This window comes from Drosophila bipectinata, chromosome 3R, assembly GCF_030179905.1.
Source record: "Drosophila bipectinata strain 14024-0381.07 chromosome 3R, DbipHiC1v2, whole genome shotgun sequence".
Lineage (NCBI taxonomy): Eukaryota > Metazoa > Arthropoda > Insecta > Diptera > Drosophilidae > Drosophila > Drosophila bipectinata.
Window position 1 is genome coordinate 6,060,289 of NC_091739.1, and position 22,027 is coordinate 6,082,315.

General features: G+C 43.4%; 5 protein-coding genes across 10 annotated transcripts; 4 read left to right on the top strand and 1 right to left on the bottom strand.

Moving 5' to 3' along the window:
- Window positions 1–4,291: 4,291 nt before the first annotated feature.
- Veneno (veneno) lies at window positions 4,292–7,736 on the top strand. 2 transcript variants are annotated; one of them, XM_017249744.3, is made up of 7 exons: window positions 4,292–4,535; window positions 4,597–5,136; window positions 5,616–6,231; window positions 6,312–6,871; window positions 6,936–7,114; window positions 7,169–7,374; window positions 7,444–7,736. In XM_017249744.3, the coding sequence occupies exons 1-7, from the start codon at window positions 4,503–4,505 to the stop codon at window positions 7,596–7,598; spliced, it is 2,289 nt and encodes a 762-aa protein (XP_017105233.2). In that variant the 5' UTR covers window positions 4,292–4,502; the 3' UTR covers window positions 7,599–7,736. The 2 variants fall into 2 exon arrangements, with proteins under 2 accessions (XP_017105233.2, XP_070136977.1); XM_070280876.1 differs by lacking the exons at window positions 4,292–4,535; window positions 4,597–5,136 and adding an exon at window positions 5,378–5,560.
- Window positions 7,679–10,925, bottom strand: stck (LIM zinc finger domain containing stck). 3 transcript variants are annotated; one of them, XM_017249747.3, is made up of 7 exons: window positions 10,822–10,908; window positions 10,566–10,684; window positions 9,162–9,281; window positions 8,786–9,091; window positions 8,586–8,727; window positions 8,268–8,526; window positions 7,679–8,155 (listed from the first exon to the last, which is right to left on the bottom strand). In XM_017249747.3, the coding sequence occupies exons 2-7, from the start codon at window positions 10,577–10,579 to the stop codon at window positions 7,959–7,961; spliced, it is 1,038 nt and encodes a 345-aa protein (XP_017105236.1). In that variant the 5' UTR covers window positions 10,580–10,684; window positions 10,822–10,908; the 3' UTR covers window positions 7,679–7,958. The 3 variants fall into 3 exon arrangements, with proteins under 3 accessions (XP_017105236.1, XP_017105237.1, XP_017105235.2); XM_017249748.2 differs by lacking the exon at window positions 10,566–10,684 and having other exon boundaries at window positions 10,822–10,925; XM_017249746.3 differs by lacking the exons at window positions 10,566–10,684; window positions 10,822–10,908 and adding an exon at window positions 9,349–9,416.
- Window positions 10,914–13,405, top strand: rpk (ripped pocket). Its single transcript, XM_017249745.3, has 4 exons — window positions 10,914–11,595; window positions 11,656–11,758; window positions 11,810–12,384; window positions 12,462–13,405. The coding sequence occupies exons 1-4, from the start codon at window positions 11,290–11,292 to the stop codon at window positions 13,212–13,214; spliced, it is 1,737 nt and encodes a 578-aa protein (XP_017105234.2). The 5' UTR covers window positions 10,914–11,289; the 3' UTR covers window positions 13,215–13,405.
- A 465-nt stretch (window positions 13,406–13,870) lies between these two features.
- Karybeta3 (karyopherin beta 3) lies at window positions 13,871–19,053 on the top strand. Its single transcript, XM_017249755.3, has 4 exons — window positions 13,871–14,086; window positions 15,105–15,254; window positions 15,322–17,770; window positions 17,833–19,053. Exons 1-4 carry the CDS (start codon window positions 14,006–14,008, stop codon window positions 18,468–18,470), a joined length of 3,318 nt encoding a protein of 1,105 aa, XP_017105244.2. The 5' UTR covers window positions 13,871–14,005; the 3' UTR covers window positions 18,471–19,053.
- Window positions 19,054–19,307: 254 nt separating this feature from the next.
- Window positions 19,308–21,929, top strand: spartin. Of its 3 annotated transcripts, none has more exons than XM_017249638.3 (5): window positions 19,308–19,459; window positions 19,546–19,628; window positions 19,983–21,141; window positions 21,196–21,502; window positions 21,564–21,929. In XM_017249638.3, the coding sequence occupies exons 3-5, from the start codon at window positions 19,998–20,000 to the stop codon at window positions 21,793–21,795; spliced, it is 1,683 nt and encodes a 560-aa protein (XP_017105127.2). In that variant the 5' UTR covers window positions 19,308–19,459; window positions 19,546–19,628; window positions 19,983–19,997; the 3' UTR covers window positions 21,796–21,929. The 3 variants fall into 3 exon arrangements, with proteins under 3 accessions (XP_017105127.2, XP_070137786.1, XP_070137785.1); XM_070281685.1 differs by having other exon boundaries at window positions 19,337–19,459; window positions 19,526–19,628; XM_070281684.1 differs by lacking the exons at window positions 19,308–19,459; window positions 19,546–19,628 and adding an exon at window positions 19,752–19,870.
- Window positions 21,930–22,027: the final 98 nt, after the last annotated feature.

Below are 22,027 nucleotides of genomic sequence, written 5' to 3' on the forward strand. Positions count from 1 at the left end.
CATCATGGAGCGTTAACAAGCTCATTTTTCTAAACTTGACGTGCTGAGTCCACCAACCATCCAACTAGGATCCACTTAAGCAAAAGATCTTCGGAGATTATCGGACCCAACGACTTGGCCAATTTACCTGACCACTTTCGGTGGGATGACGTTCTCAGCGGTGAGATCATAAATTGCTTATAATGGAATCGATCGCGTTATGTCCTGGCACTTGGCCAAAATCGACATATGACGGCTTTAATATGTATAATAATTCTGGTGGTATACTAAATTGTTGAAACAGCAAAAAGGTGTCAAGGAATCAGGATTGGGTTACAATTTTATTACAACATATGTATTCTGCTAGTCGGTCGGATGGCAACTGCCACGATCGGTCGATTATAGCCTACAGCTGTCATATAACTGATTGATCGAAAAGCCATAACTGTGGTATTTTTATACCCTTGCAGAGGGTATTATAATTTTGTCCAAAAGTGTGCAACGCAGTGAAGGAGACATCTCCGACCCTATAAAGTATATATATTCTTGATCAGGATCACCTCCTGAGTTGATATGAGCATGTCCGTCTGTCCGTCTGTCCGTCTGTCTGTCTGTCTGTCCGTTTCTACGCGAACTAGTCTCTCAGTTTTGAAGCTATCGTCTTGAAACTTTGCACACACCCTTCTTTCCTTTGCACGCAGTATATAAGTCGGAACGGCCGGGATCGGCCGACTATATCTTATAGCTGCCATATAACTGATTGATCGGAAATGGTATAACTTCGGTGTTTTTAGAGTTAGAGAGTTCAAATTTCACATGAGAGCTATTTTTGGCAAAATAATACGACATGCCAAATTTCATAAGGATCGGCCGACTATATCTTATAGCTGCCATATAACTGAACGATCGGAAATGACCCAACTTTCGTGTTTTTGAAGATAGAAAGCTGGAATTTGGTACAGATTATATTTTTGTTCAGTTAATCCGACCTAGGAAATTTCATTAGGATCGGCCAACTATATCCTATAGCTGCCATTTAACTGAACGGTCGGAAATGGTATTTGGTAGAAATATCAACTTTCTTATTTTTGAAGATAGAAGCTTGGGACTTGTTTTAGATTTTTTATTTTAGTTAATTGGTTTTATTATGATGTGTTCATAAGGATCGGCCAACTATATCCGATGTTTGCGATATATATCCGGTTTTAACTGCAAGGGTATATAAACTTCGGCTCCGCCCGAAGTTAGCTTTCCTTTCTTGTTTAAGATAAAAGTTTGGGACTTTCTATGGATACTATGGATTTTTTGGCATCTAATCCGATCTGTCAAGTTTTCATGCTCATGATGATGATGCTCATAAAAAGCTTGGGACTTAAAATTCGGTCTCAACTTCTATACGGATCGGTCAACTATATATATCCGATATTTGCGACATATGTATGTATGTATATGCTAAATTCATTACATTCCTTACATATCCCTAGTTAATTTAATTCTTCTATAATTTCAGAAAGTAAACATTTTTGCTTATGAGGTAAAAATGTTTCATTGCCTACCTTTGAGGACTAACAGAAGTCAAATAGTAATAAAAAGTCCAAGTTTACCGTTTTTTCCATGTTATAACTTTCAAAAGATGCTTTAATTTGCTAAATATTAAATAAACATTTTTAAAATAAATAATTGGGAAATATCGACCTCCTCCTCGATTCTCATAGGTTCCTCTTAGGCAGCACCGAAATTGGAAAAATACCTATTTATTTTTTTGTTTATTTTTTTATTGTTGATTTTGTTGTTTAATTGTAATTTTTATAATTTACTTTGTTGTTTTTTTTTGCAATTATGTATGACTATACTTATCTTTTTCATGCCAACTTACCATAAAACTCCCAGCAAAACTTTGCAGGAATCTAATATTCAGGTTTTTGTTCCGAGGCCTTGCATTTGTAGTTTGTAAAACAATTCGTTCTATTTGTAATCTTAGATTAGAATCGATATTAAAAACAAAACTGACGCACTATCCAAACACCTACAACTTATTTGGATCAGAGCCAGCATTGATTGGACATTGGATACAAGGGTAAATTCAAAATTCATTGAGCTCTAGCCCTAGACAAAAAGTTTTCCAGCTAAATCTGAGAAAGAAGAGGCCAACTTGGTTTCACGATGATCTTGGAAGCATATTAAATTGAATTTTTATGTTCTCACAGACTTGGAAAATCATGTGCCAGGCCATAAAAGCCAAGGATCGTTTCGGAGTGGTTCAGTTCAGTGCAGTTCTCTTGAATGTGTGGGTTAATAAATAGCCCCAGAAGCATCGAGAGTACTGTGAGGAGGGGAAAATGCAGATGCGGGGGCAGAGGCGGCTGGGGATGGTGCGGTAAATTATGGTTATTTAAATAAACAGCACACGATTTGATTTGGCGGCCCAAAAGTGTTGCCAGCGCGCCTCCGAAATTGGTAGAGCAACGCGTCGACGTCTGGAAATTATGTTGTAGTTGCCGCGATCATGCAGCAGGATAGTTTGCTCCTCTGATGATAATGATGATGATGATGCTGCGCTGGATGGAGGGTTGTGCCATCAACTCTTGATTGAGTAACGCCCCAGAACTGGCGTCTAATTATGAGTTGCAGCACCGAACTGCCAGCATCATTAGCTGATGTGCGGTATTGACCCGGCTTAATCGTCGATAAGATTCGTGATAAGCAAACACGCACAAGGGTTAACAATCATTGACGCTGCACCAGAAAATAAAATATAGAATAACAACTTCAGGGAAAGAGATAGGCAAAATAACTTAACATAAATAACTACAAATACTTTTTAAATCATTTTCTTAATTAATTGCCTGTTAAATTACAAATATAATATACAAATAATGTTTACGCATTTTTTTCCAGTGCCTTAAGTGGTGTGACCTTTTCCATACCTCAGAATACTTCTAAAATAATTCGAAAAACACTGGCAACAGGAGTCATAGCCATCGAGAACAACGATTCTTGTTGGCGTTGCGGTGTTTTGTTTATTTTGAGGCTATAATTTAAGCGGGTAATTGCACGCTGGCGGCCAGAATTTGTAACTAAACTGCAAATTAGCAGCCAATTCCCAGGCCGATTAATAACCATAATTATTGGCTCAAGCGCTGACGAGCGAACGTCGTCTTGACTCTCGGCCATCCCGATCTCCTCGGCTGGGCTTTGTTGGGAGGATGAGGATCTTGATTCGGAGGCTGGCGGCTGACCAAGGCTGCTGCCCTGCCCGTAAATTGCACTTGGCCAGGGCTTGAGCTTGAAGCCGATCCCGGCTGGCCCTCAATTGCCAATTCGTGATACACCGAGGCGCATATGGAATATACTGAAAAAAAATCTACACTTATCACAGAAATTTAGGATAAAACATAAACGTAGACCTATTGAGAAAACCATATCCTTTATGTTCAAGGAATTGTAATGTACAATTTTACTTATTTTTTTGAGTGCCCATGCCGCCCAAATCCTCTGCGTCCCTTCGCCATTCAGGAGCAATTTAAATAGTGAGCGCCTGGCTTAATTACATAAAACAGGCAACACGAGACGCAGCCCAGCTTTGGCTTGGAATAAATTCCCTCGCCGGCGGCGAAGTCGTCAAGCCTTGGTTTCAGTTTTGGTCCTGGATCAGAGCCACTCTTGATGGACATGTGTCTAATGAACCGGCCTAATTAATGTGCATAGCTGACGCTCGAAGCTGGGCCTCTACCTTTTCCCTTTAACATGCAAATACCCTGAAAAGGAAACCAGAAACGAAAACTTAACCAGTCCTCAATGGGTCCACATCTAAGAGTGTTGAAAGCCTTGAGTGGGTAAATTCGGATGGACCAACAAATTACTGGCATTATACTAAAACGGCCGGACGAATTAATAAATGTCGATACTCAATTAAACTGTCCGAATATAATGCACGCTATAAATTCGTTCTCGGGAGCGGAACTGCAATCCATAACGAATAGAGACATCTACCATCCAATTATCGATGTGAATGATTAACTGCGCGAGGTCAAGCTAAGAAACGAAGAAAAATGCGATGAGTAAAATAATTGCCTAGTATTGGGGCAGACGAGACAAGAAAACCTAGGACTCTAGTGAACACTCGGAACAATGCCGCGAAATTTAAAAAGTAACGGACAAATACTAAAAGTCTATCGATTATTTATTTTGCAGTATTTTTCAAGCAGTCCAAGCAGTTAAAAGACTGGGACACAAAGCAGTTTTCTACGTTTCACTGCAATTGGTTTAACATTAAAATCAAACCTTAATCTAATACATTATACAAAACCCATACAAAAGTAACTCTGAAAAAAAATTCGAATATAAAAAAATGGTTTATTAAAATTTTGTCACCGATATGTTCAAAACGCGAGTGAGGCAGCCCCGATAACAACCAACAAACATCGATATATTATAGTTTTTAAGTCTTATCAACAACCCTACTTACAAGCTTTGCGTTGAATTCCCAGTTTTTCTATTGCCGAAATTTAGACCTGGAAACGATGCCGCCCAAAAAAGAGTTTATAACTCCTCAAGTGAGTGCCAATAAAAACACCAAGAAAACCTGTTCAACACGGCACCATCTTTTATTTTTAGTCCTCGGAAAGAAAAGGAAAATGCGTATTGTGCGCAGACGTAGCGGAAAGAGCCTGCCAACGATGTGGAGACTTTTACTGTTGCAAGGACTGCCAGGTTAAGGACTGGCAGCGTCATCGCTACATATGCTTTCCGATGCCTGCCTTGGTTTATCCAAGCTCGTTTTCCCTGCATCAAGTCGCCGATGAATTGTCGATACAGGGCAGACTTACAGCTGCACCTGATAAAGACGTGGATGAGGCAGTGCAACCGCCTCCAGCTCGCACTGCAAATCCCATCCGCAATTCCGATTTGAATAGAGATCAAAGTGTCAGCAGTACTAGAAGCGTTACACACCAAGAAAATCCAGCTATTCCGGAGACCACCAACAAAGTATCGAATTGCAGCGGCAGCAAATTTAAAGTAAAGCATATCTCGAACGTGAGCATGCCGCCCAGCAATACTCTTGTGTATCTTAACGCATTCTGTTCTTCTAACCGATGCTATATTCGCGATGCTAGAGAACCTGCTGACGTGGCATATAAGCAAGTGTGCGAAAAGGTCTGTATAACATAAGCTACTTGAGTCCCAAAAATTACCCCAATACTTTGGAATTAAATCTCATACGCATTGAGATCTTGTATAGCAGCATACAATCATATAAATGCGTTACTTATACACATTTTTGGTATGGATGTCTGAACTGTGCAGCTCTGAGAAAGTAATCTGAGCCTTTATTGTTCATACATACATACATAAATGTGTATATGTACATATGCGGGAAATATTGTAATCAGTTTAAGAATAAAATAACTTTCGATGGGGCAATCACACAAAATTCCTTTAAACAAAAAATAATTCGATTTTGATACAACATTCAGCGCTTTATTTTGATACATTCATTGTATCAATAAATATATTTTGAAATAAATAGAAATGGCTCTGCACCTTCTAACCTTTTAAACCATTCAGTTTATACTAAAATGTACTTTATACTCCCTATTTTTGAGTTATTAACTTATTATTTCCTTTTGAAATAGATCAATGCCGTTGGTAATGAGATGCCCAAATTGGGAAAACTGAATGTATATGGCTATTGTCTTGCCCGTCACAATGGGACGTTTCACCGTGCCCAAGTCTTGAATATTGTTAACCAAAACGTAAAGGTAATGCTTATGGATCAAGGCACTGAAAAGCTGAGAAATAGGTCGGATTTACGTGAAATCAATGAGGAACTGATATCACTTCCGTGTTATTCCAAAGTGGTACAACTGATGGATGTGCCCCACAAAATGTTTAACGATGCGTATGTCAAATTTGTTTCCCAATTTGAAGGGGAAAAGTTTGTGGTCTATTATAAAAAGACGCCTGGCCACATTAGCGTAGATTTAATTAATCCAAATACCGCGCAGTCGTTAAATTCACTTATTAGGCAGTTTTTATCTGATAAGCGTGTTCAAGCTGATGAGATGCCCCAGACCAGTAACAAAGAGCTACCGAAACAGCAATCTTCATCGATCGAAATTTCTAAAAAGGAAGTAATCAAACTTTCAAATGAAGTTAACAGTAAATCGCTTTCACCGGATCTGCCAAAAGTTGAAGCCCCTAAAGAACCCTCGAATGTGCCAAAACCCAATAAAACTTTTAGCGTCGAAGGTAAGTCGACCCCACTAGAAATGAAAAAAATCGAAATCTCAAAAAAATAATCTAATAATAATTTCTCAATTTATTTGAAGATTTTTGGAAAGCCATGGGGGCAAAACTCCTAGGACAAGGAACTTCTTCAAATAACATTATAAATAATTCTGTCGAAGACGATTTAAAGCCTTCCAAAACGCCGGAACCTATTGATACTGCTACCAAAGAAGCATCTTCTATGAAAAGTACTCCCGTTCCAATCAAATACTCTGTAGATGCTTTAAAATGCATGAACGAGCAAATTATGAATATTCCAAAAGATAGTCAGAGTCAAACAACTACTCAAAATCCATCCGAAAAGGTAAACAACTCTTCAAATCATTCTCCTGATGAAAAGAAATTTCCAAGCCAGGAATTCTTTGAAAAGATTTTGTCGTTGGAAAGGACAAAGCGACAATCCACCACTGCCTTAGGTTCCGAAACAGTACCGTCTACAGTCGAGTCGAAATCTCTGGAAGAAGATATTAAAGAGGCATTAATCCAATTAAAGGCCAAAGAAATGGCTCCACAAAATAAGTTGTTTGAACCCATGGGTTTAGGAAAATCACCCGAAGCCAATGGTCCTATGATTTCAAAAATGGAACCCTTGTTAAATCCGGTAAGTAGTTTTCAGTTTTTCTTAATACTAATTTATATTTAATCAAAATGTTATTTTTTTCCAGCCATTCGAAATACGTAAATTCAGCATTGATGGGAAGGACGGCATCGATGTTTTCGTTGTGGATAATTCAAGAATCGATCGGGGTATTTTTGGGGCGTTCGATAGCTCATACGCCGCTGAATTTTCCACATTGAACAGTCAATTGGCGGCAATCGCCGATTCGAAACCATATAAGCCAGCGTAATTTTTTATCTCATATAATTTTAATGTAATAATCAATTTTTTTCCAAACAGTGTCAAGGAATACGTTATCGCCAAATATGAGGGTTCATGGCATCGTGGTAAGGTTGAGCAGATAAAAACATCACCCAATGAAGAGACTAAGTATCGAGTGCTATACGTGGACTATACCAATGTGGAAGATTTAACCGAGCAGGATATCCGTCGTTATCCAACAAACTTCACCACACCTTGTTCCACAAACATTTGCGTGCTTGAAGGTTTGTAAATAATAGATTGATTTTTGAATTCATTTTTACACTGAAACCAAATTTGCACTATTCTTTAAGGTTTTCCGCATAAGCCGAATGCTGCTCAGCTTTCATTCTTGTCAGAAGTCATACAACCCCACAAACTGGTTCATATTGACAGTGTCGGCTATTTAACTAACGTGGCCATGATAAAATCGCGTGTTATTATGGAAAAATTGAATAGTTTGTACTAAAAATGTTAACGAATATTATGATTTCTCAATTTCAATTCCTAGTTTATAGATGACCAAAGAAAAATCTTACTACTTCATCATTTTTCATTTCAAAAACATTTACGTATAAATATATTTCAATTAAATAACAACGTTAAAGGCTGTTAATACAAAATTCTTATTCGTTTCCTAGATATTAGCTGCCGTTGATTTTCAAATAATAAATTACATACATTGTTAAAAACGATTGAAAAGACACGCACAATGGTTTTTAGTGTTCCACAAGACAAGCGATTAAAGCTCTCGAATGTTAAAAACGGGAGGGTCAGCAGGACTACAAAGACAAAAGGCACTGATTGGCGTGGAAGATTTCCCAGATTTTTAGATGTTCTTCTTCATGGTCATCTCGTGGGCAGTGCGCAAGCGACGACGAAGTTCGTTAGGGAACCTCTCGTAGCACTTTTTGCACACCGGTTTCTCGTCGTACTCGTAGAACTTGGACTTTTGCGTCATTTTCGTATCGCATACGGAACAGGCAAAGTGATGTACACACCAGGCTTTGTTGAGGGCCGTGAATACTAATAAGAAAAAAATGTTTACTCAGTTATTTAGTTATACGATACGATTCAGTTATACGACGTTCATATAAAAACTGGGATAAGCCAGTGTGATTATAAACTATTTACTCACCATCTCCGCCAATGACCTGGTTGCAAACAAAGCACAGATTGCCGAAAAGCTGGTGATAGTGGGTTTCACAGTAGGCTAGACCGCGTTTCTCGTAGTGCCGGTGACCCAGGAACGGCTTTTCGCACTTGGCACAGACAAAATGCTCAACGTGCCAGTGTTTTCCCAGCGCCGTCACCACACGCTCCTCGATTGGCCGACGACAGGCTCCACAAATGGGAATGCCCATCTTATCGTGGCAGCGAAGACAATACAGTTCATTCTACAAAATAAATGTTCCAATTATTTTGGGTTACTCGAGAGTTAATGACTAAAACGCACCATATCGTTGGCAGCCAATCCAGGGCGACTCTTCACCTCTCTTGCCGTGGAATCCAGTTCGGTTCCACAGGCGGTGCAACTAAAGTGATAGCCATGATAGACTTCTCCGCGGAAACGCAAAGGTTCCTCGTCGATGAGGCCGCTATGGAAAAAAAACAATATTTAATTTTAGGAGGATATTTACAAATTACAGCACTTACTGGCATTTCTGGCATACATATCGGCCGGTGATTTCAGCCTTCACCTTAGCATTGCACTCGTGACACAGGGCTCGGTTCTGATTCTTGATGAATCCACAATCAGCCAACTCCTTGGCACACAACTGGCAACGGAAACACTGCGGATGCCAGCTGGCGGACATGGCCTTAATCACCCGGCCGATGACAAACTCGCCGCACTTATTGCAACATGGTGCGAATAGTACATGGAAGTCACGTTCGCAATACTTGCGTCCTTCAAATTCGTAGAATATGCCATCCTGGAAGGGACGGAAACACTGGGCGCAACTAAAAATAAAATAGCAACAATAATGTATCTATACATTAATACGAATCTTGTATTAGAATTTCTACTTACACAAAACACTGTGTGTGCCAGAGCTCCCCATTGGAATTGACGATCTTCTCGGTAGGCTCGAATCCGTCGGAGCAACGCGTGCAATGCATTGCACCCAGCGACATGTTGATTGCCTGAACTCTGAAATTGAGATCCAGGGACAGGATTAGTTTTTAATTTAAATGAAATTGTTTTTAGAGGCCATTACACTTCAACCTTTGAGTACATCATGTTGGCGGGCAGCTAGAGCTTGAGCTAAATGAAACACAACTTTAGGGCAGGGCGTGAAGTGACAAAATGGACAAAACAATGAGGCCTTATCGCCGGCCGGCTCTGTTGACGTTGGCTGAATCATATTTCCGTCGAATGCATACGAATCAAGAAAGGAGAGCTTGATTCGGGAGAAGCCGAAGCTTATATACCCTTGCGGTTTGGCTGGCTACTTCTAATTGTAATATTATATGTAGAAAATATGGCATTTCTAATCATTTAGATATAAGACAGCTTTTGGATATAGTCATTTGATTCTTCGCCACTTTCCCTTTCCCTTTTTTAACCTTTTATCTTCAAAACATCGTCGATATTCTTTAAAGGACTAGCTGCCAAAGAAACTGTCTGATCGAAGGAAATATGGACCTTCCCTAAATCGAATCGACATTGGTTCTGATCAAGAAGTTATATTGATCAGAGTTATTTTTTAAGATCGGAACTTTCTCCCTATAATTGTTGCACATTTTTAGACATTATCATAATACCCCCTGCAAGGGTAAAAAAAAAAGCTTCTTAAATTCCTTCTGGGCATGACAGCTTTTAAAATAAAGATATCTTATGCCAGTTCGAGTGCGAGCATTAAACCGTGCGGATATCTGGCTCCAGAGATTGGTCAAAAAGATACGTTAATATATATTATTATTTACTAGATAAGCTAATTTGCTGTTAGTTGTTTTCTTTTAGGCCTACTATATCTGAAGAGTTATTGGATGTATTTTATACCTTTTGAAAGCGGATTTGAATGTGATTGAGGGATTGCCGCCAACCCACGGCGGCCCACTCATCACCCAAATGTATCTCACACAGTCGCACAAGCAAATAGTAAACAACACACAGATACACACACACACCAATCAACCTAAAAGCGAGGCGGCGTTTAAAAATAAATTTGAATGGCCATGACGTCATCGATGGAGTAAACATCTGGCAGGAAAAGTGCATCCCACTGGCGTGCCAACCGTTTGCTGGCGTCTAAGAGTAATGAAGTTGGGTGAAAGCAGCATTATTCGCCTGCCTGGCGGCCTTAAAAGGTTATTTTTTTGATGATAACTGATTTCAGATGAGATTTTCAGGGCTAGTGATGCAATAGTTATGGCGGTGGGGCGTTAGAAGCCTTGGCGCGGTTGGAATGTGGGTCAGAACAAATCTGCTTACTGCACGGGTGGCATCTCGGTTATCTCTTTCTGTCTATTTCTCCAATGCTTTCACTGCGTTTGCACCTGTTGCGCCTGGATTTGCACAACGAACGTGTTAAGATCACGGCGAACGACACTCTGCAAAACAAAGATCAGCACAGCGACTATCAACAAATCGGACAGCAACGCCAACAACAAACAGGTCTTGCTATATTGGGCGCTGGAATTTCACCGACTCTCCAGCGCTCTCTTATTTAGTACGGGCTTTTATTTACCTACGATCAACACTTTTATTCAGAATGAAAATCAAATCGTGGCAATTACTTCTAAATTAATCTGATGTAGACAGAGCAGCCCGCATAGCTAGTATCTCGTAGAGTTTAGCTCTTTTAGCTATAAAAACCCTAGATTTCTCTTTGAAACATCACTATTCGATATATCGATATTAAATTCCTATTGTCGCCAGCTTAACTGGGAACCACAAATTTGAATTTAAAAAATACCTTGTATTTGGAGGTGTTTAGGGCTTTTTCCGAAACTATTTTTTTTCTATATAAACATAGTATAGACATTTTATTTTAAATAAAATATAGTAGGTTGTAAATTATTATACCTAATAAAAGCTTGACAACTCTTAAATAACGGAAACTATGTCTAATCCGCGTATTTAATCCTACTCGAGCTCGAACTCTTTGTTTTATGTTTGTGATTTTTGATTCGTGCTTGTAAGCTTTTCCTTGATTATGTTTCCAAAAAGTGGAAGAGATGATATAGACTTCGACCTGGAAAGGGGAGTCAGCATAATGCTTGGAGAAAAGCAACGGGAGCAACGGGACCACCATACATCGGATGATGCCTCCACCGCATGCGAGGGACTCCTAACCACATATCATGAGTATTGCGCCCACACCTCCATCCACGGAGTGCAGTACCTAGGGGAACGAGAACGCCCGCTACGGGAACGCATCTTTTGGCTGTGTACCTTTGTCATCTCCATCTATGCCTGCGCCACGCTGATCTCCAGTGCCTACACCAAATGGACGGAAACGGTAAGGTTCTTTGAAGAAGATCTAAAATAATCTACAACAATTGCACTTGAACTATGACAGCCTGTGATCGTGAGTTTTGCGGAGAAGTCTACTCCCGTTTGGAATATTCCTTTTCCGGCCGTAACCGTCTGTTCAGAGACGAAGAGAGTACTGAAAGAGAAAGGTGAGTCGAATATATAAAATCGAACATCTTAAATGTAACCTAATCCCTCAGGAAAGGAAACTACCTACGCCGATTTATACAGTCAGTTTAGTGAAGAAAATCGTGCCTCCCGGGTCTTTAAGCCTTCAAATGTGAGCGCCTTGGAATTGGAGGAGTTCCGTACCTTGCTGCATGTGTGCAACACCCAGATTATCGAAGAGGGTATGCCACTGATCGCCGGTGACGATCTCGACTACTTCGATGTCTTGGAAAGGATGCTGCCCCAATTTGACAGATACTTCTTTTACTGCCGTTGGCTAAGCCGGTTTGGAGAATGTGAGAAGTTCTTTCGCAAGACTCTTACCGAGGAAGGAATTTGTTATACGTTCAACGGATTGAGGGCCAGCGATATCTACCGCGAGGACACCTACCAATACCAGCACAGTGGGGAGGCTCTGGAAATGGAGAACATCAGCTCACGTCACACTCCCTGGACTCTGGAGACCGGCTATTCACATAACAGCGACGTGGAAACGTTTCCGGCACGAGTTCTCAGCGCTGGTGCTAGATCGGGCATCTTCCTGGCTCTCCAGAGCTTCAAACAGGAAGTGGACTACGCCTGCCGCGGACCAGTTCAAGGATTTAAGGTAGGGCCTTAAAGGAAGTACTTTTTATAAGCGATTTCAAGTATGGAATCCACCTAACCTGTGATTTATTTTTACAGGTCCTGCTACATGCCCCCGATGATGTGCCGCAGGTATCGAAGCAGTTTGTACGCATCCCCATGGGCAAGGAGGTGTTGATCGCCGTAAAGCCAAACATGATAACCATGTCAACGGGCATCGCCGATTACCACCCTCAGAGGAGACAGTGTTTCCTAAGCCACGAAAGATCACTTCGCTTTTTCAAGGTGTACACCGAGTCCAACTGCCAGCTGGAGTGCCTGGCCAACTTCACTCTAACCAAGTGCGGGTGTGTCAAGTTTTCGATGCCCCGCAACATGGATATGCCGGTGTGCGGCGAAGACAAGATCCACTGCTACGATCGAGCAGAACGCCAGCTCCTGGTAAGGGAGTTCAAGAGGATCAGAGCACTCGATGCGGCTGGAGATATTTCACGTGGCGTGGAGTCTGCTTGCAACTGCATGCCCGCCTGCACGTCGTTGGTCTACAACACTGAGATCTCGCAGGCCAACTTTGACCTGGAAGAGATGCTTCTGGCCGAGGGCGACACCGACTTTATGGAAGAGTATCCCGGCTCGCAAATGTCCCGCCTGTCCATCTACTTTAAGGAAAGCCAGTTTATTACCTCAAAGAGGTCGGAGCTCTACGGCATCACAGAATTTCTGGCCAATTGCGGAGGTATCTTCGGCCTCTTCATGGGCTTTTCAATTCTTAGCTTGGTTGAGATGATCTACCACTTCACCTTGCGGTTCTTCACTAACCTGAAGCGCCTGGCCAAGATGCAAGAAGGGTAAATAAATACAATTATTGTTCCCAGGCAACATCTGTTTGCCGGAAAAGCAGTAAATGTATTTAGGATTTTGTAATCTATTGTTTTATGTTAGGTGTTAAATCGTAAAATATTTATATTGTCTCTAAGAGACATTTGGGAATTGTTGTATTTAATTGTTACCGTTCGAGCTTTTTAATAAAATATATAAGTTTATAAAAAATTTATATTTTTATTTTAATTAAAATTTTAAAAACAGATTTTTAAGTTTTTAAATTGTTTGAAAATTAAACCACAAGTAAAGTTTTAAGAAGTTTGGTCAACCTTTTCTTTCCTATCTTTAAAAATTTGAAAATTTTTGTGACAAGGGTAAGTTTTAATTAAAATTGTAGCATTCACAGCATTCATGATCTAAATTTTAGATCCTAAAATATAACAAGCATTTCAGGCTTGACCAAGCTAGGCTGGCAGTTCAAAGTTGACAGCACTCTTGCATACTTTTTTATTACTCACTAGCTACATCTAATTTAAGTCGGAAATGCATTTTTATTAGACTATTAAAAGCTATTCTTTTTTTAAATGTTTCAGTGATAAAGTAGGTAACGCGTCGATAGTCGATAGCAAAAAAACTATCGATGAAGGCTAGAAGTAACAGTTCGATACCTCGATACATTCCCACACATTTCACGAGCTCCTCACCTTGGTTCTTTTTTAAAGCGGCCCTCCCGCGTGAAGATTGTGAAGTAACCGTGGTATCCCCCACACGCTATTGTGAAGTGCTGTTGCATCCAACTTGGAGACGAAGCGATAGTGAAGATGGCAGCGGATCAGGCCCAGTTCCAGCAGCTCCTGGTTTCCCTTTTATCCACGGACAACGATGTGCGCCAGCAGGCCGAGGTGAGTTGCTTTGCCCTGCGTTGCGATGCGGTGACCGATGCGCCGTGGTGAAATGAATGGAGGGAACGGGGGATCTGCAGGCAGAATTACCTATAGCCCTGGCCAATTCTCGATGCGCAATATACAGAATATACTACACAATAATTCGGACAGCGGCATCTGCAAGATGATAACTTGGTCTGCGAGGGCCATCTATTCGGAGAAATTCGGGCCTGATTCATCGTTGTTCTCGCACACACAAAACGTGTTTTCGCCCTCCGCTTTGGCATCGACATTCGCATGCTGTTGCGGGCAGCAAGCGAGCGAGCGAGACGGAGGCAGTGCGAAGCAGCCAAACAAAGCGCAATTCTATAGGAATCGCACAATTTCTATGGCCGCCACATGATTTTTTTTATTTGACTTTTTGGGGAAAACGGAAACAAAGAGCAGGTGCAAAAATAATCCATGACACATAGTCTGGGAAATGCAATCTGTTGGCTGTGTCGCTGATAAGGCTATATTCTATTCCCCATTCCGTTCCGGCGCCACATGGCACCGCCCCACCCCAAATACCCCACCCATCCGCTGACCTTGAGCGCCAGCCGCCCACGGAAACCACCGGCGGAGAACGTTCCTTTATTTACCTTGACTACAGCTAAATATTGGTTGCACTATAGCGACTCCCATATGCCAACAAAAAAGTCTGTTTGTAAATAGATTAATAAAAGTCACTATATAATGTATCTTATTCGGATATAATCTTCTAGTTTAATAGATATGATAATTTTTCTACACAAATCTATTAGATTAATTTATATCCATAAAACAACTTTCCACAAAAAACAATTGTAGAAACTCTTACATAAATAATTTATTTTTTTGTGGTTTCCCATTAAAAACAACAGGTCTAGTTAATCTGAAAATGCCTTTCTTCACCTGTATTTATTAAAGTATCAATATAGTTCAATTGAAGTGAACACCTGCCATGCCAGAAGAACCTACTCAAGTTACAACTGTATGCTTTTTTCTATTGTTCTAGGAAACATACAACGCTCTACCCAGGGAGTTGAAAGTAACGCATCTCTTGGCAAACCTCCACAATGGTCAGCAATCTGAGGAGGCTCGCCAAATGGCAGCTGTGCTTCTGCGGCGTCTGTTCACCACGGAGTTTCTGGAATTCTACAAAGAGGTTAGCCGGAAAATGAAATGAATATCCCGAACCGATTCCAACTCAACCCCTTTTCCCCTACCATTAGATTCCAGCCGAGTCGCAGAACCAGCTCCTCCAGCAGATCCTTTTGGCCGTTCAGCAGGAGGTCACTCCCCAGCTGCGGCGCAAGATCTGTGAGGTCATAGCCGAGGTGGCCCGGAACTTGATCGACGAAGATGGCAACAACCAGTGGCCGGATATCCTGCAGTTCCTCTTCCAGTGTGCCAACTCGCCCACGCCGCAGCTTCAGGAGTCAGCTCTGCGCATCTTCACCAGTGTCCCCTCCATATTCGGTAACCAGGAGACGCAGTACATTGACTTGATTAAGCAGATGCTGGCCAAGAGCATGGACCCCAGCTCCGATGCCGAGGTGCGAGTGCAAGCAGTGCGAGCTGTCGGCGCCTTCATCCTCTTCCACGACAAAGAGAAGGAGGTGTCCATCTACAAGCACTTTGCCGATATGCTCCCACGGATGATCGTCATCACTGGAGAGACCATCGAGGGACAGGAAGATCAGAACCTGCTCAAGCTGCTCATCGAGATGACTGAGAACTGCCCGAAGTTCCTGCGACCTCAGTTGGAGTTTATCTTCGAGATCTGCATGAAGGTATTCAGTTCGCAGGACTTCGAGGACAGCTGGCGACACCTTGTCCTGGAGGTTATGGTGTCGCTTTCCGAAAACGCCCCTGCCATGGTGCGGAAACGGGCAGACAAGTACATCGTGGCCCTCATCCCGCTGGTTCTGCAAATGATGACCGACCTCGAGGAAGATGAGGAGTGGTCCACCACCGATGTGGTGGATGACGACGACCACAGTGACAACAACGTCATCGCCGAGTCCTCCTTGGATCGTCTTGCCTGCGGGCTGGGCGGAAAGGTCGTCCTGCCACAGGTAATGAACGCTTTGCCGGCCATGCTGAGTCATGCGGATTGGAAGCACCGCTTTGCAGCTCTCATGGCTATCTCGGCCATCGGTGAGGGGTGCCACAAGCAGATGGAGGCCATCTTGGACGAAGTTATGTCCGGCGTGTTGAACTTCTTGCGGGATCCCCACCCCCGAGTGCGTTACGCTGCTTGCAATGCCATCGGTCAGATGTCAACTGATTTTGCTCCGACTTTCGAGAAGAAATTCCACAGTCAGGTTATTCCCGGACTGCTGTCTCTGCTCGACGATGTGGAAAATCCTCGTGTGCAAGCCCATGCCGGAGCTGCCCTGGTGAACTTCAGTGAAGACTGTCCGAAGAACATTCTGACACGCTACTTGGACGGTATCATGACCAAGCTGGAGACGATCCTCAACTCCAAATTCAAGGAGCTGGTGGAGAAGGGCAACAAGCTGGTGTTGGAACAGGTGGTGACCACCATTGCCTCTGTAGCCGACACTTGCGAGGCCGAGTTCGTGGCCTACTACGACCGGTTGATGCCCTGCCTGAAGTTCATCATCCAGAACGCCAACTCTGAGGATCTGCGCATGCTTCGCGGCAAGACCATCGAGTGCGTGAGTCTCATTGGCTTGGCAGTCGGACGCGACAAGTTTATCGGCGACGCCGGCGAGATCATGGACATGTTGCTGGTCAACCACACCGAAGGCGGAGAGCTGCCCGACGACGATCCGCAGACCTCCTACCTGATCACCGCCTGGGCCCGCATGTGCAAGATTCTGGGCAAGCAGTTCGAGCAGTACCTGCCCGTGGTGATGGGACCGGTGATGCGCACAGCCACAATGAAGCCCGAGGTGGCCATGTTGGACAACGACGAGGTGGAGGACATTGAGGGCGATGTGGAGTGGTCGTTCATCAATCTGGGCGAGCAGCAGAACTTTGCCATTCGAACTGCCGGAATGGACGACAAGGCATCTGCCTGCGAAATGCTGGTCTGTTATGCCCGCGAGCTCAAGGAGGGATTCGCCGAGTACGCCGAGGAGGTGGTGCGCCAGATGGTGCCCATGCTGAAGTTCTACTTCCACGATGGCGTTCGCACGGCCGCCGCTGAATCGTTGCCCTACTTGCTCGACTGCGCCAAGATCAAGGGGCCCCAGTACTTGGAGGGTATGTGGCTGTACATCTGCCCGGAGCTGCTGAAGGTCATCAACACTGAACCCGAGGCAGATGTTCAGTCGGAGCTGCTGAAATCTCTCGCCATGTGCATTGAAACCCTTGGACCGAACTGCCTCAGCGAGGATGCAATGAAGCAGGTTCTTGAAATTATCAACAAATACCTTCTGGAGCACTTCGAGAGGGCCGACAAGCGTCTCCTGGCCCGCAATGAGGAGGACTACGACGATGGTGTTGAGGAAGAGTTGGCCGAACAGGATGACACCGACGTCTACATTCTTTCCAAGATCGTGGACATCACTCACGCCCTCTTCCTGACCAACAAGGCCCAGTTCCTGCCGGCCTTCGAGCAGGTGGCCCCTCACTTTGTCAAGCTCCTGGATCCCAGCCGCCCCGTCGCTGACCGCCAGTGGGGTGTGTGCGTTTTTGACGATTTAATCGGTAAGTCTATAGGTGTTACGGTTTATCAAAAAGCCTAATCCGACGTCATTATTACTTTACAGAATTCTGTGGTCCAGCTTGCGCTCCGTACTCACAGATCTTTACCCCGGCGCTGCTCCAGTATATTAGCGACAAGTCACCAGAGGTGCGCCAGGCCGCTGCCTACGGATGCGGAGTGCTCGGCCAGTTCGCCGGCGAGCAGTTTGCCGTTACATGCGCCCAGATCATTCCACTGCTGGTGCAGGTCATCAACGATCCCAAGTCCCGCGAAATTGACAACATTAATGCCACAGAGAATGCCATATCGGCGTACACCAAGATCTTGAAGTACAACCCCTCGGCACTGACTAACGTGGATGAGCTGATTGGCGTGTGGTTCTCGTGGCTGCCCATTTCCGAGGATCCCGAGGAAGCCACCCACATCTACGGCTACCTGTGCGACCTGATCGAAGCTAACCACCAGGTTATCCTCGGAGCCAACAACTGCAATCTGCCACGCATCGTCTCCATCATCGCCGAGGCTTTCTGCACCAAGGTTCTTGAGGTGCAGAGCGCCACCGGTACCCGCATGCTAACCATCGTCAAGCAGGTGGAGTCCAACCCCGAAGTGATGCAAGCCTGCATCAGTACCCTCAGCCCAGAGCAGCAGCAGGCGTTGCAAGACGCCTACCGAGAGGTGGCGAGCGCTGGAACCGCATAAGCGAAGCTCCATCTCAGTCCGCAGGCCTCCGGGTTCACAGCGATAAGTGCATGGACGGAGTACCGAATATATTAGACCGTTATTTTTCATCTGACCGACAGTTTCGTCGACTTTGCATTATGAACTATTCTTTTTAAAGATACATAAAACGCATACATAGTTATGTGTACTATAGAGTTATCCGGGTATATAATTCTATATATATTGTGATTTCAATCAAAAGATCTTCTCCCGAAGACAAAAAGTCTGCGACTTGTTAGAATTTGACTCTTTGAATGGATCGAATCCGAATCCGAATCCGAGGTCATCGACACCATCAAAACCAATTCCAATAGAGTATCTCGTTGCTCCAGCTTCATATGTTTCATACATATGCGTGTATATTTGGCCCTCTCGGCCGCCCCCTCTTCCCAAACAAAAGCCGAAACACACCACGTGAATGTCGTCCGAATCGAACGAAATGTATTTTGTGCATTCAAAACAAAATCAGCAAGAAATATTTAAAGGAATAACATTTATTGTATTTTAAAAATGATAAAAAAACGAATAAATAAGATTAAAACAAAGTTTTAATTTACAAGGATTTTGTGTTTATTTGAATGGGGGAAGACAATAAATCAATCAAAAAATAATAAAGTGTATTTATGATATAATATAATATATTTGTAATTTATGTCTTTAAAAAAATTACTCATATCAAAGACGTAAATATATTTTTATTAACACTTTTAAATTCATTAAATTATTTTAAAAATATTCATCGCATAAGTAAATAATCGTATGACGTTTTGGCTTGAACGTGCCTAGTACTCCCAATTGGCGCAGTCGATTAGCGAAAGAGGAAAGCAAAACAAAAAGGTACAAAACAGAACAGAATAGGCCTGAAAAGTCAACCCACAATGTTGATGCAGAATTTATTTAGTGATTAATTAAAATACATAGATTTCCGACAGAAACTCCGGAATAACCGGCCCAGAAAAATATGCAAGGTAAGTACACAGGTGCAGCAACATTGCGAAATAAAAACCGTGACGAAATTGTGAAATGAAAAGTAGACGTGTCGTATTATTTTCAGTTCGATGACTTAGCGGACAAAGTGCACAGATCTGTATCAATCGCACAGAGCCATAGAATCTCAGTCAGAAGTACAACCCGAAGGTGAGTCCAACAAGTGGGCGTGGCAAATCGGATGGGCGGGCAGCAAGGCGAAAGAAATCTTGTTGGCGAAAATTCAATTATAGCAGCTGCTGTTTGAGACACGCGAGAAGGATTCTGGGGGAGGCGGAGGCTCGGTGACAACTAGTTTGGTGACGCATTTTGGCCAAAAAATAGCGAATCTCTGTTGGCCCTTTTAGTTTAATTTTGGTATCCGCCTCGCCAGGATGAATCTCTGCCAACAAGTTTGTAGTCTGAAAAATATTAGAATATGTTTTTAGATATGCATATAAGGAATATATTTCCTTTTTTGTAAAGTGACACAAATTAAGTGACTCCGTTTCTTCCTTCTCACAGATTATCAACGCCGTGATGTCGGAGGAAACGGAATTTCTGGAGGCATATGCCCGAATTCAACAGGCCTACAAAGCTGCAATGACTCAAGTCGAACAGGCCATTGAACACGAGGAGCAGGAATCTCAGGAGCAGGCCATAGAGGCCTACGAGCAGGCCCTAAAAATGATAGAAGACACCTTTGGAATACCAGTGGGACTGCCGGACGAAATTGATGCCGTGCAGAGCGAGTGGAACGATGCCTGTGCGCTCATCCAAAAGCTTAAAAGTGCCAAGACAGAGGTCAGCTATCGGCTGAAGGTTCTTCGAACTCGGAATCAACCCATAGATGACACCGCCGTGGAAGCCAAGGAGGAAACCCGCTCTGAGGTAGATGCAAAGCGACCGCTGCTGTCGGAGAATCCCTCTACTCATTACGACATAGCCAACGCCGGTGGCTCGCCGAAAACCTATCGTGAACTGGCCGAAGGCTTGAGGAAACTTCTAGCCGATCGAGATTCTCAAGCCCAGCTGGATGAGCTGTTCCAGGCACAAGTCAAGCTCTACAGAATAGAGACTACCGGTGCCGTGATAACCATAAGCGGAGCCTCCACCATGTCGCTAGTCATGTGCACAGTGGGGGGTCGTTGGAAGTACCTAAGCGGAATATACTTTATCCAATGCTCGATGCCCAACGGGGAGCCAGGTATGATCTGGCTATACCCGCTCATTCCCTCCATCACCAACTGCTATCGCACCGAGTATGGGGCTTTCATTTTTCCCGATATGGAATGTCAGCAGCCGGGCAATGCCTTTGGCTTGATTCTGGCCAAGGAGGGTTTGCGTCCACTAAGCACCACAGCCGGGGAATCCGAGGAGGAGCAACTTCAGGACTTGCAGCAGTTCTTTTTGGATCTTCTGGAAGCCGTGCTTGCTGGCACCGTAGAGCAGTTAAAGTCCCCCACCTCTCAACGTGCTGGCTTCTCTTCCGATGCCGTTTCCGGCTCGGAGCAGGTGTCCAGACACATTGTGTGTGCGGCTGACTTTATTGCTCGCAACTTGGTGAAGGGTGCAGAAAAAACTGGAGGTCTTATGATGAAGAGCACCCCGTATCTCATCTCCAAGATGACGCCAGCCTCTGCTGACGCTCCAGCTCAAGTTCCCAGCTCTGTTCAGACATCGGGTAAGTTCTTGGGGAAAGAATTCATAGACGAATGCTAATTTTTTTCCCATCCAGTGGAAGTGGCTCAGAAGGTGACCCATGCTGCGGCTGGGATGACGGGATGGATAGCCGGAAAGGTGGGCACAGCTTCACTTGCAGTAGGACGCTATTTAGCTCCTCACATTCAGGAGCAGGGATCGCGACTATTGCAGAAGGGATTCGGCTATGATAGCAGCCAGGCTAACAGCACCATGGAAGGAGCTATGACCATTGCGGCGGGGGCTGTGGAAGGCGTGAGCACTGTTTTCGACGGTCTGGAGTCATCGGCCAAGATACTGGGTAACAGCCTTAGCGAGAACTCTGTCAAGATCATTGAGCACAAGTGAGTATTCAATTTATTTTGATGTAATACATAATTTATATTAATTTTCCTTCAATTGCAGATACGGTCAGCCAGCGGGAAACCTCGCGAGTGGCACTTTTGATGCGGTGGGAAATGCTTTTGTGGTTAGCCAAAATGTGAACTACATAACGCCCAAGGGAATCGCCAAGAAGATGGTCAAAAGGACAGGTGAAGCCGTGGTTAGCGACTATAAACGGGACCTGCGCAAGCCTGAATCTCATTACATTAGCGCCGGAGCCCTTTACCCGGACCTAAGGGCCTTAAAGGAGTAACAATACAATCCAAAGATATTCAATTTATTAATCGTTGATATTTGTATATGATATTATATGCTTTTTAGCTTTTATAGTGTTCCTCGAACATTTGTTCATTATTAAAAATAAACCACATTCTCATTATTATTAAATATTTAACCAATATCTAATCTAAAACAAAATGTTTAGCCCTTTTCTAAATTCAAAACTTTTGAGGCGGGAAGAACGCAAAAGTACGGTCACACTCAGA